At 45.3% G+C, this 16,259-nt stretch overlaps 2 protein-coding genes across 12 annotated transcripts in view; one reads left to right on the top strand and one right to left on the bottom strand.

Moving 5' to 3' along the window:
* The window catches only part of MSH3 (mutS homolog 3), a 90,958-nt gene extending 86,605 nt beyond the window's left edge, over positions 1-4,353 (bottom strand). For 2 of the 10 annotated variants that reach the window (XR_010083480.1, XM_063422797.1), the window contains exons 1-3: positions 4,079-4,353; positions 1,789-1,912; positions 943-1,166 (exon numbers count right to left, since the gene is read on the bottom strand). Coding sequence is in view for 9 of the 10 variants with exons in the window: in XM_063422797.1 (XP_063278867.1) it covers positions 943-1,166; positions 1,789-1,912; positions 4,079-4,240 (510 nt within the window). In the remaining variant the exon portion in view is untranslated. The remainder of the gene's footprint in view (positions 1-942; positions 1,167-1,788; positions 1,913-4,078) is intronic. The other 8 variants (XM_063422788.1, XM_063422795.1, XM_063422796.1 and 5 more) reach the window with 7 other exon arrangements.
* DHFR (dihydrofolate reductase) lies at positions 4,275-16,233 on the top strand. 2 transcript variants are annotated; one of them, XM_063422798.1, is made up of 6 exons: positions 4,275-4,433; positions 4,974-5,023; positions 6,428-6,533; positions 7,463-7,589; positions 14,403-14,518; positions 16,053-16,233. In XM_063422798.1, the coding sequence occupies exons 1-6, from the start codon at positions 4,348-4,350 to the stop codon at positions 16,138-16,140; spliced, it is 573 nt and encodes a 190-aa protein (XP_063278868.1). In that variant the 5' UTR covers positions 4,275-4,347; the 3' UTR covers positions 16,141-16,233. The 2 variants fall into 2 exon arrangements, with proteins under 2 accessions (XP_063278868.1, XP_063278869.1); XM_063422799.1 differs by lacking the exon at positions 4,275-4,433 and adding an exon at positions 4,544-4,623.
* Positions 16,234-16,259: the final 26 nt, after the last annotated feature.

The raw sequence follows: 16,259 nt of genomic DNA, 5'->3' as shown, positions 1-16,259 counted from the left end.
GTTACTAAGTAAAATGCAAGACACAAATAGCTAAAAGGGCCCCTTCCAAGGAAGGCAGGTCAGCCCTGGAATCAGGGTTCTGGGTTCTCCAACTGACCGCAGAATTCTCTTGCCACAACCTGCTCACTTCAGCATTTGGACCCGCACAAAGCAGACACCTATAGCAGAGGGTCACAGCCCTCAGTCAGGGAAGGTTAAAATCAGCTGTACAGCTTTTCACACAAGCTCTTTCCCTCAAAAAGCCAGATGTAGAACTCCAGTGAAGAGCAACTACCATAGTAAGCCATGAGATGCATCCAGGACCTGAATATGTCAAACTGAGCAGGCCAACCAGCTAGGTAACTAATTAACTAATTAACTAATCTTAACTAGCCCAATAAATAAATGGGAAGCAAAATACTATTAGTCCACTCGAGTCCCTTGACTTGCACCATACATATCAATAATGACAACTTTTCATGTGAGCTACCACTATCTTCTGCAGCTGAAAAAGCAGTGACACTAGTTACATACACCAGCAGCTAGATTAAGCCACACCTCAGTGATAGCCCTACACAATATTTTTGCAAAGACAGCCTGTTAGAAGTTTGAGAGCCCACACCAAAACTGGTGGAACTGAAAGCAAGCTGAGCAAAGTGCCTCTCTGAACAGGTGCTATTACGGTGTTACAGCTTCCCACACAGGAACAGGTGACACCAACAGGGTTTCTGTTCCCTCATGACACTGTTGTTCAATGGTATCACTGAGGAGCCAGAACAACCATCCTGCTCAGTATGCCAAGAGCTTCAGGAAAACATCTGTACACAAACACAGGTCTGTGGGTTTCTGCTGCACCATTCCACATCAGAGCACAGGAGCACAAAAGGAAGCTCATGCCAAAGCTTGCTGCTTTAACTCATAACAAGCAATCTACACATACTACAGAGCCAAAGCTCTGCATACCTTCTGTGCGGCCTTTGGGACGGTGTCCCAAGACGGAAGAGGATTCTTCAATTCTGAGCTCCTCCCAGTAATACTGGGGCATTTTTCCAAACTCAGAGATTCTTTCTCCTGAAAGCCATCCTCCCGGCCTCTGGTACACTGTTGGTTTGAATCACTGCAGAACTCTCTCAGCCTGTCCAGAGTTTGCAAACAGATACGGGACTTTTCACACTTCTGAGATTCTTCTTTGGTGAAAATTCACAACAAAAACATATTAGCAACTTATTTTCTAAAAGAGAATATCTATTAGCAGAACATCAATAAGCACAGAACACAAGCATTTTGCTCCATGTCTCTCTTCCCCATGTTCTCTCTCCTCTCCCACTACAGCATTTCTGCCAGAATCATGCACTGAAACAGCTTGGTTAACTTCCCTGGAAAACCAATATTCCTCACTTGTGTGCTTCTTTCTATGTGGGAAGAGATGCATCAGTATTTTTTTGGACTGACAACTGTACAGCCATAAAGTTAACTAAGAATACTAGGAATCGAACAGATTTTCTTTCAGTACATTTTTTTAAGCAGACAATATTGTTTCTTGAGGATGTCCTAGTGATACTTCAAAGCATCACACCAACAAATTTAATACCATTCCCACTTTGAAACTTAAGAGGCTAATTCCTTCTATTGAAATGTAATGAACTTTATATATGTATGTTACAATGGTTTTCATAACAGCATTAACTTATTAAATTCTCTGTTCAAAGCCAGATGGGACTCAGGCACTTCCAGGGCAATGGAGCAGCTGACAAGGAAAAACTTATTTACTGGCTGCCAATGCTTGAAGGCTTGCTAACATCAACTCACTTTTATCCTGAGCCTTCAGTGGGTTACAGATCTCTTCCAGAGTAATTTGTCGCGCCTTGGTCTTATTTTCACAGGATTCATTGCTTTTGGTAGATGTGCTCCTTTTTGTGGCAAATTCAGAAGCCTGAAACGTAAATTAAACTAGTAAGTTCAGTTACCTTTTCGGTTTGCTGTCCTCTGAAAGAGAATAATGCAACCAGCAACTTCACAAGAAGTTAATGCAAAATAATCCAACCTTCCATCCCTGGTATTGTCCAAGGCCAGGTTGGAGGAGCTTCCATCCTGCTCCTCAGATGTCTTTTGAAACATGCATTTAGAACACTATGTAAACAGAAAATCCATCAATTTTGCTGTTTCATCATTGATCTTCTGCAAGAAGCTTGACTAAATATGAAGAAGTAACTTGTAAGTCCAACAAAACAAACCCTTTGCACAGAAGCACACAACAGGTGCTTTCAGCAAGTTGCATCCACATTTCCTATTGTAATCTCAGATGGTTTAACCATGGGATTTCAATTTCCTTAGAACTAAGCAGGAAGTCCAGCCTCACCAACTAAACCCAAAACCTCCACATACACACAGCCCACATCAGTAGCAGTTTTCAAGTCCATTGTTAAATACCATCAAATAAACACTAACGAAGAAGATTTTTGTACAAGGGCAGAAAGCTATAATCACACCTTTTAAAATATATTTGGACCAAAGGCAACCAAAATACCTGACTTGAGTCACAGGTAGAAAAAGAAAACACCCTTCCAGGGCCAGAAGGGGCTGGAAACAGGAACTACAGGGAGACTGGAAAATACAAACTCAGAAAGAAATCCAACCGCTGGGACACAGCCACTTTTTCCCAGTGGTAACACAGGGAGGATCTGCATCATTGCAGGCTCTTTTGGCCTTGCACCTACTAGCACTCAGACCTTGAGTCAACTGAGCACCTGGGACAGGAGCACAGCTCACTGCATGCCAGAGCTGCCTAAAAACGAGATTCATTCCTCAGTGTGTCACAAGCCAACAGCGACACCCTGGAGAGAGACACGCTCGGTGTTCCATCAGTGCTGGGCATGCCTGGGTGCCCGGGCTGTTCCAGCACACCTCACTGCCCTTGCCCTGCCATCATTTACATTCTTTACCGAAAGCCAGAGCTGGTAACTTCCCAAGCACTGCCCTCTGTCAGGAATGATGGCACTGCCATGCAGGGTGTGATCCCAGCCCAGCTCTGCACCTGCTTAGGGCAGGGGCTGTGCCTGGCCTGGTCTGTCTGAGCTGCAGGGCTGACCTGTGGCACGGGCAGGAACAGGCTTCAGCTGCAGCACGTGTGCACCCCGAGCACGTCGACAAGGTTGCAAGGCATACATGGAGGTACACCAACATCCTGATTTACATCCTTAAAACTTGTTGATTCCAGGACTTGACTAAGAGATGCAGCTGTTGCCTGTCCCACTGATCAGATCTCACTTCTTGCTGATCAGGCTTCAAAATACACAAAGATAAAACCTCAAAGAACACCCTGACTTACGATAATCTTAACATATTCCACATTTTGCAAAACTAGAAGGCACAGGGATTCAACGCTGAAGTGAAGCCCCAAAGACACGGACTAACATGCTGGCCTTGCCCAGCTCACCAACCTGTGCCAAGCTCCAGCTCCTCCAAAACATGCACATCCTGTATCACAGAATCACTAGGTATCTGGGGCTGGAAGGGACCTCTGCAGACCATTCAGCCCAGTTCCCCTGCCCAGCCGGGGTCCCCTGGAGCAGTGACACAGGAACGTGTCCGGCTGGGGCTGGGATATCTCAGGGACATGCAGGGACACTCCAGGCCCTCCCTGGGCAGCTGTTCCAGGGCTCTGCCCCTCCATGGAGAGAAGTTCCTCCTCCTGCTGAGGTGGAACTTGCTGTGGTTTATTTGATGGCCTTTGCTCCTCATCCTGGCACCGGCACCACTGAGCAGAGCCTGGCCCCATCCTCTGGCACCCCTTGGAGATGTTTGTATGGATTGATGGGATCCCCTCTCAGCCTTCCCTTCTCCAGCCTGACCAGGCCCAGCTCCCACAGTCTCTGCCCAGCACAGAGATGCTCCAGACCCCAAATCCTCTCTGTGGCCTCCGCTGGATCCTGTCCAGCAGCTCTGTGTCCTTCCTGCCAGGCTGCTCTCCGAGTACCTGGGTACCAGTGCCCCATGTCACACAGATGCTACAGCCGGGACCTCGCAGCCCGGGCTGCGGCGGCCCTGGGGCCGTGTCCCGCAGTGTCCGTGCCCCGGACAGGGATACCGGGATAGATACCGGGATAGATACCGGGACAGATACCGGGATAGCAGGCCGTGCCCGCTCCGCCCCGCGCACCGTGTTGCGGGGGCCGCGCTCGCCGCCGCTCGCCGCCGCCCCGAAGAACCTGCTCAGCACCAGCTGCCCGGCGGCCCCGCCGCCCCGCTGGCCCCGCGGCATGGCCGAGCCCCGCGCCGCGGCACCGCCTCCCGCCGGATGCGCCCGCTCGGCCCGCCCTGACCCGCCCCGGTACGGCTCTGGCGCGGCGCGGGAGACGCGGAGCGGCTATGGCGCGCTCGCTCAACTCCATCGTGGCCGTCAGCCAGAACATGGGCATCGGCAAGGACGGGCAGCTGCCCTGGCCGCCGCTCAGGTACGGCGGTCGGCCGCCGCCGCGACCCCCGCCCGCACTACAGTCCCCAGCGTGCACCGCGCCGCGCGGGAACAGGCGGATGCGGCGGGGCCGCGCGGGGTGCGCTGGGAGCTGTAGTGCTTGAGGCGATGCTCTGTGAGGCGGGAAAGCGGCGGCGTGGCGGGAGCGGGGCTGTGGGGTTATTTTTTGGGTGGGTTCTCCCTCATACTATGGCCGCAGGTTATCGCTCATGCAAGCACAGCTGGGGGTCAAAGATCCCTTCTCGGCCATGGCCCCGGTCCAGCCCCATCCAACCGCCCCTCCCCGGCAACACTCTTGAGTGGGGGGGTTTTTTGTTCGTTTGTGGGATTTTTTTGTTTGTTTGTTTGTTTGGGTGTGGTTTTTGTTGGGTTTTTTTGTTGTTGGTTTTTTTGTTGTTTTGGTTTAATTTGGTTTGGTTTTTTTGGTTGAAATTAGAGAACTTGCAAAAAAAAAAAAAAAATTACGAATTAGAGAATTTATTCTTAAGACGTTGTAACGCAGTTCGTGCTTCCCCGGCAGAAATGAGTACAAGTACTTCCAGAGAATGACGAGCACATCCCGCGTGGAAGGTAAAGTGCGGGGTGTGTGGCACTGGACACCAAAACTCGGGATTCGGTATTTCCCTGCCTTGGCCCCCTTCCTGCCCTCTAGTCTACCCAGTATTTCAGCCCTTTGTAATCGGTCGGATTAGATGAGGAAAGAAGATGAATCAGATATTTCAGAGGATATGCAGGTGATCTCTTAGGAAACAATTTTCAAGTCCTTCTTTCACCAGAATAGACAACTTCTGAAGTTTATCTAACAAGTCTTTACCCGAAACTCCAAGCTAAAATGGCAAGGTTTTCACAGGCTGCCTAATTAGCAGAGGTGGTTTGTTTTTTTCGTTCTGAATTAGCTTATCTAACTTGTTTGCTGTAGCTCAGCCTTGGCCATTTGATCCACCCCTCTGACCCTTCTGACAGTAATTTTGCTGAGTTTTCTGAGTGCTGAGCCAAATCCATGCACCAGAAAATCCAAACCATGCTGACAGCATAGAGCAGAAATAGTGCAGTTGTTTGTCAACACGGTTGCTTTTTCATGGTTTGTTTAGGACTTTTTTATGCTGTTAAAACTCATTTGGTAAAAACTCACTTCTGGTCAGCTTGATGTATTATTTTAATTAGGTGCCTTACTCCATTTTTCTGTTTTGATTAGGTGACTTATTCAATTTTCTAATTTGAATGTCTGTTCCATAATCCACAAGGAATGTCTAATCTCCTTTTGAAACAGTTCTAAGTGAAAGACACTACATATCTTTTGGAGACCTAATTCAGCCCTTTGCAACCCTATATGTACAAAAAAAGGAGAGAGCACAATTGACAGTTGTATTTTTAGATGTCTGCAGGTTGCATCTTACCTGGCACAAATAACCTGTGATCAAGAAAAAAGATGTTTGAAATATAATTACAAAGAAACATTTTGCTCTACCCTGCTTGCAGATCTTTTGATAAACTGTGATCTTGGATGCTAGGCCAGTAAAGTGCTTCATAACCAGACTTCTTAATGGATTATGCTGCCATAAATCTTCACACCAGGAATATCACCATTGCCTCTGTTGTGTCTCAGCCTGGAAACAACATGGAGTGACCATGTTGGCTTTGTGGTTTTTTCTCTGATAACTCCTTTTCCTCATAACGTTCCTTTCCTTAGCAGATTTACATATGAGAGGTAATTAGGTTATGAATGCTTGGGTTTGGCAAGAAACTATATTTATGTGTGAATGTAAGAGTATTGTTGATCCCTTAGCACCTCGGCTTTAGATTTAGTTTCATTGGTTCTTCTCGTAGAAGTTATTGGGGGTTTGTAAATCTGTGTGTGACTCATTTGAGAACTGGGCCCTTAGCTTGTGCTTTTGCTAACTGCTGGAGAGGGGCTTGGAGGGGCGGGGGAAGTTCATTGTCTCTGAAAACTCAGGTCAATTCTCTCTTGCTCAGGTAAACAGAATGCACTGATAATGGGTAGAAAAACGTGGTTCTCCATTCCTGAGAAGAACCGTCCTTTAAAAAACAGAATTAATATTGTGCTCAGCAGGGAGCTCAAGTAAGTATGATAAATATTTGTCAAACAAATAAAAACCTGCACCGAAAAATGCCTGTAGCATTACAACATGACACTAGTAGTTCCAAATGTAGCATTTTTGATACCTCGTCAGAAAGCATTTCTGCTGTTGGTTCTGGGTGTTATAATACTTTACTCTTAGTTTTTCATCTTTTTAAATTCATTCACAAGGTAATTGTCATTACTTTGCATCATGAGTACTACTTCTAGCTCTACTCACAAACCATTTGACAATTTTCAGTAGTGCTTCTGACTCAGGTATTTAACTGTATTTCTCTAGTTTGCACGTAGATTGGTGGCCCTTAATCCATTTTTTTGAAGTTTATTTTCATTAGGATTTGTGGATGAACTGTCCTTTTCCAGAACTCTCTTCTTGAATGCATCACCCACAGTCACACAAATGTTTTTAAACACAAATGTCCGCTTGTAGTGTTTTATTGCTTTGGAGGATGTTGGTGGATTTGCAGGTGAATATGTGGGTTGACAGGGAATATTGGCTTTTGAACTAGTTTCCTTGAGTGAAATATTAACATTTGGGAATTCAAGTCAAAATCTACATTAAATTTCTTGATTATCTGTATTTAGTGATCTATATTTTATTTATAGATTTTGTATTTATCTTATGAATATGTAAATTTCTCAGTTACACTTTTTCTAAAACATGTTGTGAAATTCCTTATTTTTAATTTATAATGCCTCCTAAACTATGGTTAAGCTGTGATATGTTGAACAATCCTACAGTCAGATGAGGCTTCTAACATAACTTGTCAGTAACAGGCACTTTAGAATAATTAGCTAACATGAAACATGTAGTTGTTAATTCAGCAAAGCACATTTTGTGTCTAGTTTATATCAATGATCATGATGAATTGTCCTTTATTTATTTAGTAATAGAACTTTGCTTTTTCTAGGGAAACCCCGAAAGGAGCACATTATCTTTCCAAAAGTCTGGATGATGCTTTATCTCTTTTGGATTCACCAGAGTTAAGAAGTAAAGTAGACATGGTTTGGATCGTGGGAGGCACTTCAGTATACAAGGTACATTTAGCCTCCTCCTAAATGCCTCATTTTCTGTGATGGGCTGAGGATGAAGTTCCTATTACTGCTGCTTTAGGAGGTGCTTTCCCCTCGCATTGCCAGCAAACTGCAGTGATTGCAACAGAACAGGTCTCAGAGAGTAGGATCTCAACTCTCAAGTTCAGAATACCCGTCCAGAAACTGAACATTGCTCTTGCCAATGGGCCGGTGTCACACTGTTGTTGTGCTTTTGAGAACTTTTCATCAATACCTAAATTGCTAGGTTCTTCAGACAAAGCCTATATTGTTATGTTTATTTTACTGAGCCCATGTTGTTACGTTTATTTTACTGAGATTGCTGACTGACCCTGCAAAGGGTGTGAAAAGAAAAGAAAAAAAAAAAAAAAGGAAAAGTGTTCCAGCATTTTGAGCCAGAGTATGACACTTCGTACATGTAAATGGGGAAGAAAATAGGATTTAGAGAGAGCTGACAGGTCACGGTGTCAGCAATAATAGGAGATAATCATACAACAAAAGGTCGCACCCACTCTGCTTTCCCATCCAGCAGTGTTCCTACTCCCTGGGTCAAGAATTGTAAAGCAAAGGTTTTTTAACAGTAAAAGAAACAATGCTGCTGTCCTTTAGTCGTTACAAGCATGCTGGGAGATACACTCCAGTTGTTGTTCAGCACTTGGACATGAGATGTGTGATGACAGTGCCATAATGCACCCAGTTGGAAATTAGGGCTGATGCTGTGCCCTGTGTACCGGTAGGAAAATGCATTTTTCTGGTACTTCCTTACACTTTGTGCTTTTCATGAACCTCTTCTCTGTGTCTGAGGAAATGCATCGTTCTCAGTAAAAACGGTGAGGTAGTTAGAGATTGCTAAGATTGTAAGAAAATGAGGTGCGTATGAAATAACACTGTCATTCCTCATGATGAAATCCACCATATATTTGACATGCAGATACATTCAGCCTATAATCAGTTGTAATCCTACAGAAGAAAAGTCCTTGCCTTTCAGCCATGACAGTGCTTGTGCCATGCAGAGGGTTTCTGGAGAGCACTTCTCCTCACTAAGGGCTGAGCTGCCCAGCAGGAGCCAGAGCCAGCTGTGAGCAGCAGCATTTGCTGCTTCCCTGCCATGGCCACAGCCTCAGCTGTAAAGAGTTATTGCTTCTGCCGCTTCTTCTAAGACGTCTGTCTTGAAGGCTTCTGTTTTAACTATTTTTCCAGCATCTGACTGGTATTTGGAAGAAAATAATGCCTTTTTTTAGACCATTAGTCACCAATACTAACGTTATAAATTGGCAGTTTTGATAAAGAATAAATAGGAATGTACTATTTGTGCTGATCAGTACAAGGCAATGTGTGAAGTAATAGGAGACCTGGTTATCCTGGACATGGAAAAGCATTGAGAGAGAGGGGAATGTCCAGTGTGGAGAAGAGAAGGCGCGAGGGGGACCTCATAGCCTCTTGCAGGCCCTAGAGGGGCTCCAGGACAGCTGAACAGAGATTAGGAACAAGGGCCTTAAGTGACAGGGCAAGGGGGAATGGCTTCCCACTGTCAGAGGTTAGGGATGGATGGGATGTTGGGGAGGAATTGTTCCCTGGGAGGGTGGGGAGGCCCTGGCACAGGGTGCCCAGAGGAGCTGTGGCTGCCCCTGGATCCCTGGCAGTGTCCAAGGCCAGGCTGGACACTGGGGCTTGGAGCAGCCTGGGACAGTGGAAGGTGTCCCTGCCTATGGAACAAGATGAGCTTTAAGGTTCTATCCAAACCCTTTTCTGGTTCTAGAATTTCAGTTGTCCCCTCCCTTTCAAGCATCTACTCAAGACATCTCAAAGGAAAGTTTAGTTACATTAGGGAGAAATCTGACAGTTTTATGCAAATTCCTGCACTCCAGTTACCTTTGTGATATTAACTGAACGGGATTTATGGGGACCACGCACATCTACCAAAACTGCAAGCAGTATTTTTAGTGCCTGTATTAAAGATGCACAAAGGATTTTACAGGAATATTTCCATTATACCATGTAGAAATGTGTAGGAAGAAAAGCAGCAATTGGTAATTGAAGTGAATAATTTTATTCAGTAGTTTCAGGTATTTGGTTTTAAAGCATTTTTTTAATCTCACTGGTTTGTGTGGCTCAAAGGTTGAGAACTGATTTTGTTAATTATTACAGGTCTGTGTTTGTCTATAGAAAGGCCTACTCCATTTTGATTATTCAAGCTGTTACAGGACTCTCTTTCAGAAAACCTAGTCTATACTTTTTGTTGTCAAACAGAAAGGATGTTCACACAAGAGTTTCTTGCTGCCCTTTTAGACCACAGGAAGCACTTGCAGGTGGCGGATTTGCAGATTCCCAGTGGGATCTGCCTCCAGCTTCTGTGTTACGGTCTTTTGTCTGACCTTATCATCCTGTGGGCAGGGAACATGGTCTGTGCAGGGTAATTTTTCTGTGGGTTGCTAACTCCTTGAGGCACAGTGGAAACTGTTCCACTACGATGTGGAAACACAGGCACCAGTGGCGCTTGGGGGGTGCTGCTCTGACAGCCTGTCAGGGGCTGCTGTGGATGTCAAAGGAGGAGTAGGAGCATGTGGGGATTCTCAGGACAGCACTACAGCTCCTCTGCCCCGGTTGGTTTGTGGTCCTTGGCAGAGGGGGGTCAGTCTGACATTCCATTGGAGTGGGGTTCTGGGAAATAGGAAGGAGGAATGTATGGGGTGTGAGGGTGCACAACTGAGGGCATCTGTCAGAAGCTACAGCAGCAGGTTTGTCATTGCCAGACAACACCTCCAGACGCCACATCGTTGTTTGAAGTGCTGGCTTATTGTCCCGTGGAGCCTTTTAACACAGCTCCTAACCTTAGCACCGTCTGATCAGTTAATCACTTTGACCTGAGGGGGTCCACCATGGTCAGGGCTGTTGTCACCAACCTCTGGGAGCAATCCTGCAAACTGAGTCTCTGTAGTTGGTGTGCGCAGGGAGTGTGCCGTGACCTTCCAGGCCTTTGCTGCTTTCCCACACCCCTGATGGGTGCCCTGGGCTGTTCAGGATGTCTGAACACCTGCCCTGCTGTGCCTCTTGCCTGACCCAGACACCATGCTGAAACACCAGCCAGACTTGCCCCCATCCAGGGAGCTGGGCCAAGGTGCAGCAGCTCCCCAGCTGTCTGCATGCACATCTAGGACACGGGTGTCCAGTCAGTCTCTCCGAGGTGGCATTTTGGGACAGGATGCTGCCTGCCAGGAGTGGAATGAAGGCATGGAATTGCTGCTGTTCACATCCTTTTCCTCCTCAAACTACAGAAGAGGGAGGGCCAAATCTGCAAACATTCATAAGGACACAGAGCATCACTCTGTGGGTTATGGCCATCTCTCCCACTGCCCCTCAGTTCTGAAGGACACAGTTCTCTCCAGGGGGTGGGAGGATTGCCATCAGCTGCCTCAGGTCTTCTGTGAGCTGTCGTGGCCACTCAAGGCCTCGTGTAGGTCACGCTGATGCTGTGCTTACACACTCTGGGAGATTGTGACCTGACCTCTGCAGCAGGCAAAGGGGGAGCAGTGGGGACAGGGAGAAGCTGCGTGGAGTATTGGTATTGGCAAGTGAGAGCAGGAAAGATAGGAAGTTCAGTGAGGGTTCAAAAAAACTCATGTGGGTGTCATCTTGAATTTGACCGGACAGTGATCCCCTCATCATGTTTATTGTCTCATAATGTAGCCACAGGGCAGTAGCGATGTCCCTAGGGAAGCTTTTGGACTTCTGAGAGCACAGGTTTAGCAGGTTAATTTGCTTAGATCTTAGTGCAATGCAGAGGAGATCCTGGATCTCCTCTGCACTGTTCTGGATCTCCTGAATTCCAGAAGGAGCTTGGGTTGCTGTTGTTTGTCTGGATGAGGAGGGAGGAGCCCAGCCGTGGTCAGTAGGTTACAAATTACAAATTACAAAGCTCTGTAATTTTGTGAGAGCACTTCATGTTTTGAGGGCTGTCTGCTGGCTTGTGAGTGCTTCTTGTGTGCTGGGGGCTTGCAGTGCTGGCTGACTCATTGGTTCTGGCCCTGGAGTCTCTCATAGCTGTTAGAGCTCATCAGATGTGCTGGAGCACAGCTTCTGACTCGATTTCACCCCCAAGAAATTTCCTTCATGGATATCAAACCTGCTCCCATGTACAACTGAAGCGTGATGAGTGGGGACAGTTGGAAGATTCATTAGCGGTTGGACTCAATGATCTTGGAACCTCAGCGATCTTTCCCAACCTGAGCGATTGTGCAGTTCTGTGATTTCAAAACCAGGTTTCTGTTCTGAGTTAAGACACTGCAGCACCTGTGTGGAGATATTTTCTCTTGAGAGGTTCAGGTCTTGGCCTTTACTGAAAAGTTGTGTTCTCTGGACATCCTAGGGGGATCAGAGGCCCACAGAATGGTTTAGGCTGGAAAGGGCTTAAAGGCTCATGTCATTCCAAACCTCTTGTCATGGACTGGGACACCTTCCACTAGACCAGGTTACTCTGAGTCCACTCAGTATAAATTGTATCAGTCTCTTTTAACTACATTTAAACTGTGGTTTAGACAGGTCAAAAACATTAAGGTTTCATGAGGAATAGGACCTGTGAGTCCATCACATCCTCAAATATTGAATAGGTTGTTAAAAAACCAAAACAAAACCAACAATAAAAACACACATAGAAATCCACAAAAACCAACAGAGCCAGCTGTCAACTTCCTTTCATGTGTGGTATGGTTTTATGATGAATGGAGTGAGTACGCCAGCATTCTACCAGCTCAGACCTGTGCCTCCTTTAACTTCTCTTCGATTCCAAAAAACTGGTGAAACCAATGGAGTGGGATGGACAGGGCAAGACTGAATTGAATATCAGTGAGGAACTACTTTATTCCTTGTGGAAATGACAGCAGGATGACAGAAGTCCTTTGCCACCATGCCATGTCTTCAGCAGTATTTCACTGAGGCAGTGTCAGAGTCCAAGCCTCACTGAACAGGCTCCTTTGGAGGCTCCACCTGTGGAAGGTTTCGTGTTTGATAGAAAATTTACTTCTCTGAAGTTTTCTGAAGTTGCCGTGGGAGAGCAGGGAGGACCAGGCATTCCAAAGGGAACGGGAGCTGGGCTGCATGGGCAGTAATTGGAATGGCAGGGCCCTCCCCAGCCAGGGCTCGGGGTGGTGGGGCAGGTCCATGGGGCAGTGTCAGGCCCCATGATCATAACCACGTCAGGCATGGCCTGGGGGTGAGCAGGTGGGCACAAGCTGAGGCTGGGGCAGGATGGCAGCCAGTACCTGATTTAACTGTGTACTTAACTCCCCCTCCCAAAGGGGAAAGTTGCCCTGAGCAGAACAGAGCAAGAGAAATGGAAGAGCGTGTTTGTTCTTGCCCCTTGTGGGCTCACTGTCGGGCACTGGGCACTCCCAGCTGCTGAGGAGGAATACATGGCCTGAAGCCAGCCTGACCCTGTTGCTCTTCCCCAAGCTCTTTTGTGTTTGCTGTTTACTGGTCATGGGCCACCTACACACCCAGGCCTCCAGAGCTGGTCTGGCAAACTGAGGAAGCGTTTGCAGTTCTTCTATGAATGTGGGGACAGTGACACAGCTGGTTGGTTCATTCAGCTAATGAAACCATTTCCCTAGAACAGAGGTCACCGTCTGGTCTCCCTGGGGTTAAATTCAACTTTCTTTGCAACACCTGTGATTGGTCCCTCCCTGTGCTCTTCCCTGGCCTGTTGTAGTGGTAGAGTTCCTGGTAATGGTGAGTTCCCCCCGAGTTGGATAGGATGTTGATTTGTTCTGCTACAAAGCAGAGGTGTCTGTTTACAGAGCACAACATGTTTTTATTTTTGAGGTGGATTATTCCGTCATTTTGCAGGTGTGACTCTTCTTACCTCCCCATCCTCAAACAAGGCAAAATACTAGTATTTGTGTACAAACTGGATGGATACCAGTTCAGTGCTGTTCGCTGCTTGTGTGCTGTGACTTAGCCCTTTCATTTTTAACTGCTCTCTAGTAGAGTAGCTTTTCTACAAATTAGCCTCTCAGCAGTGGTTAATTAATTTTATTGGATTCCATTTGTTATTACTTGGTTCCTGTGGTTGCTGAAGTAGTACGTAATGGCCTGCTGCATGGTGAGTCATCTTCCACAAAGAGCATTGCTTGTTGCCAGTTTAAGCGAAAGCTTTTCAAAAATATATTGTAGCCAACCCTAGTGTAGCTTTTCATGGGTTATATTAATGTCCACAAGGTCTGGAAGAGTTGCGTTTTTTCTATCTCAAGACAAAATGTGTATTCCTAACTGCTGAATTTGTTAGTGACAAACTCACCTAAAAAACCTTATCTTAGAACATTTTCATCCGAGGAGCTTGAAATGTAAAAACTTTTAGCACATTTTGCCACAATCCAGAGATCCAACTTCTAAGTTAAACTAAGGGGTAGATTAATATCTGGAATTCCAAAAAATACAGCGCAAATCCCTAGCAGTGCTCTTAAACATCAGAACAAATTACTTTAAGGTGTGGGCATCTCTCACCACTTAAACATTCCTCCCAAACATGTCTCCCAAAGAGGTGTGATTCAGAAATTGCTTGTTGCGACTGGGCCTACTGTCCTTTTCTTCTCACTATTCAAATTTTGTTCTTAACTTCTGTCAGGTACCCCAGGCTCTGAGTATTGCTGCCACTTACCGGGTGGAACTGACACAGGGTGAAATTATCCCTACAGAAACTGCTCTTCAGCAGTCTGAAAGAGGAGATTCAAAGTGTAATTTTCATGGCTTTGCTAAAAGCCTGTGGTACATAAGATTGTGACTGAGTTTGTGTTGCTTCTAAAGGCAGCAATGGAGAAGCCAATTCATCATCGATTGTTTGTGACAAGAATCTTGAAAGAATTCGAAAGTGACACATTTTTTCCAGAAATTGACCATAAAGACTACAAGCTTCTAACAGAGTAAGTACCAAAATGCATATCAGGCTTGTCTTCAGAATAACCTAATTTGAATGTTTTAAGGGCTCTATTAAGGCCATATTGGTTTGAGTTCCAGGTGAATTTATCTCCAGAATCGTACCTTACTTAAAACCTGGAATGGCACTACACTCTGCACAGATTTTTTTGGAACTTGCTGTGTTCTTCAACTCCATGATCTTCGCAGTAAAGAATTGTCTGTGTCAGCTGCTTTAAAAGTAGCTTTTTCTTATTGTTTCCTGGTTTAGAATTACTCAAATATTTACTAAGCTTTGTAACTCTCAGTATGTTGTTAGTAAATTGAGTATGTTGAGCTTTATAGATTTCTAAGGTTATTCCTTTCTTCTTGAGAAAATTACTTCTTCTAACAAACGTAGTAGGAAAAGGTGTACAAAAACTTACAGTTTCTGCATTCACTGTGGTTTCTTCTGTATTATCATATTCCAGTTGTGCTTTTATGTCCTCTCCAACAAGATTACATCCAGCAGGCACTAAGGAGGCAGCAAAAATTCAGACACCTGCCTCAAGAACCTGGGAGGACCAGACCTCTTCCTGCTGCTCCTGTTTTGGCTCTCAGCTAGTTACAGACCAGCAATGGAAGAAATAGAAAGTAGGAGGAGTGAAACTCTCCTCAGGGGGCACAGGAATGGATTAGCATGGCTCTGGGGGAGGATAGGCAGGGGCAGGGAAGAGGCATACAGGACAGACAAGGTGGGTGGGCCGGATGAGTCACCTTCTCCAATATATTCTGAACTACTGTGTGCTCATTTGAGTGTCCTCAGATCTGACCCAGAGCTCCCTCTCTCTCTTGGCTGTTCCTAGCTATGCGTTGTTTTTGGCCAATGTACTGAAAGGAACATTGGTGTTAGAACATGATTTTGTGAAATAATAGGTAATTTCCTCACTGAAGTGGAAACTTGACGATGCTAAACCTTACCAAATAAATTTAAAGTGTATCTCTCCCTCAAAGTCAGTATTACTCATACAAAATCCTTGTTCTTTCATGGGGAGATGAAAAGATTTTTGAAAGCATCTATTAATAAGAAGTGGTTTAGAAAACCTGGAATATAGAGGAACTCTTTTCTATGGTAGCAGTCACCTGCTTTAGTAATTTCTTGCAGACTTGTAAAAAGCCTTGTCCTTAGCATTTCCTCTAAACCTTAGGAAAACCAAGGTGAGAAAAAAACCCAAAGCATTCCATAATCTCTTCTTCCTTGCCAGATATTTTGAATAACATATTGGAGGCTTTAATAAAAATGTTGGCTATTTCTTTATTAAGCCAAAAATAGGAGTGTTGTTTTCTGTGAGAGTATGCTGCTTTGATTCAAAAGATGTGCTTATAATCCATGGATAGTAGTTAGTATGATTCCTAAAAACAGTGTACCTGTTCTAAAGCCAGTGTTTTCATTTTGTTTCCAAACTATATGCTTTTCTAGTTGATTGGCTAAATTACATGTGAATTGTAATGATATTCTTACCTGCGTTTTGGCTTGTACTCTTTCTTCTCCTCTCTCCTTAGGTACCCAGGTGTTCCTGCTGATATCCAAGAAGAGAATGGGATCCAGTACAAATTTGAAGTGTATGAAAAAGCTGTTGTGGCAGAATGAGGGAGGCATTTTACACTTCTGCATAAGGGCAGGTGTTTTAAACCATGAAATTTTACTGGGTGTAAAGATACATTAAATTTTTGAAGAAAATCATGCCTGATGGTAAAATGCCTCAGTAG

This window comes from Prinia subflava, chromosome Z (assembly GCF_021018805.1).
Source record: "Prinia subflava isolate CZ2003 ecotype Zambia chromosome Z, Cam_Psub_1.2, whole genome shotgun sequence".
Taxonomy (NCBI): Eukaryota; Metazoa; Chordata; class Aves; order Passeriformes; family Cisticolidae; genus Prinia; species Prinia subflava.
This window is presented reverse-complemented; position numbering and strand designations above follow the sequence as displayed.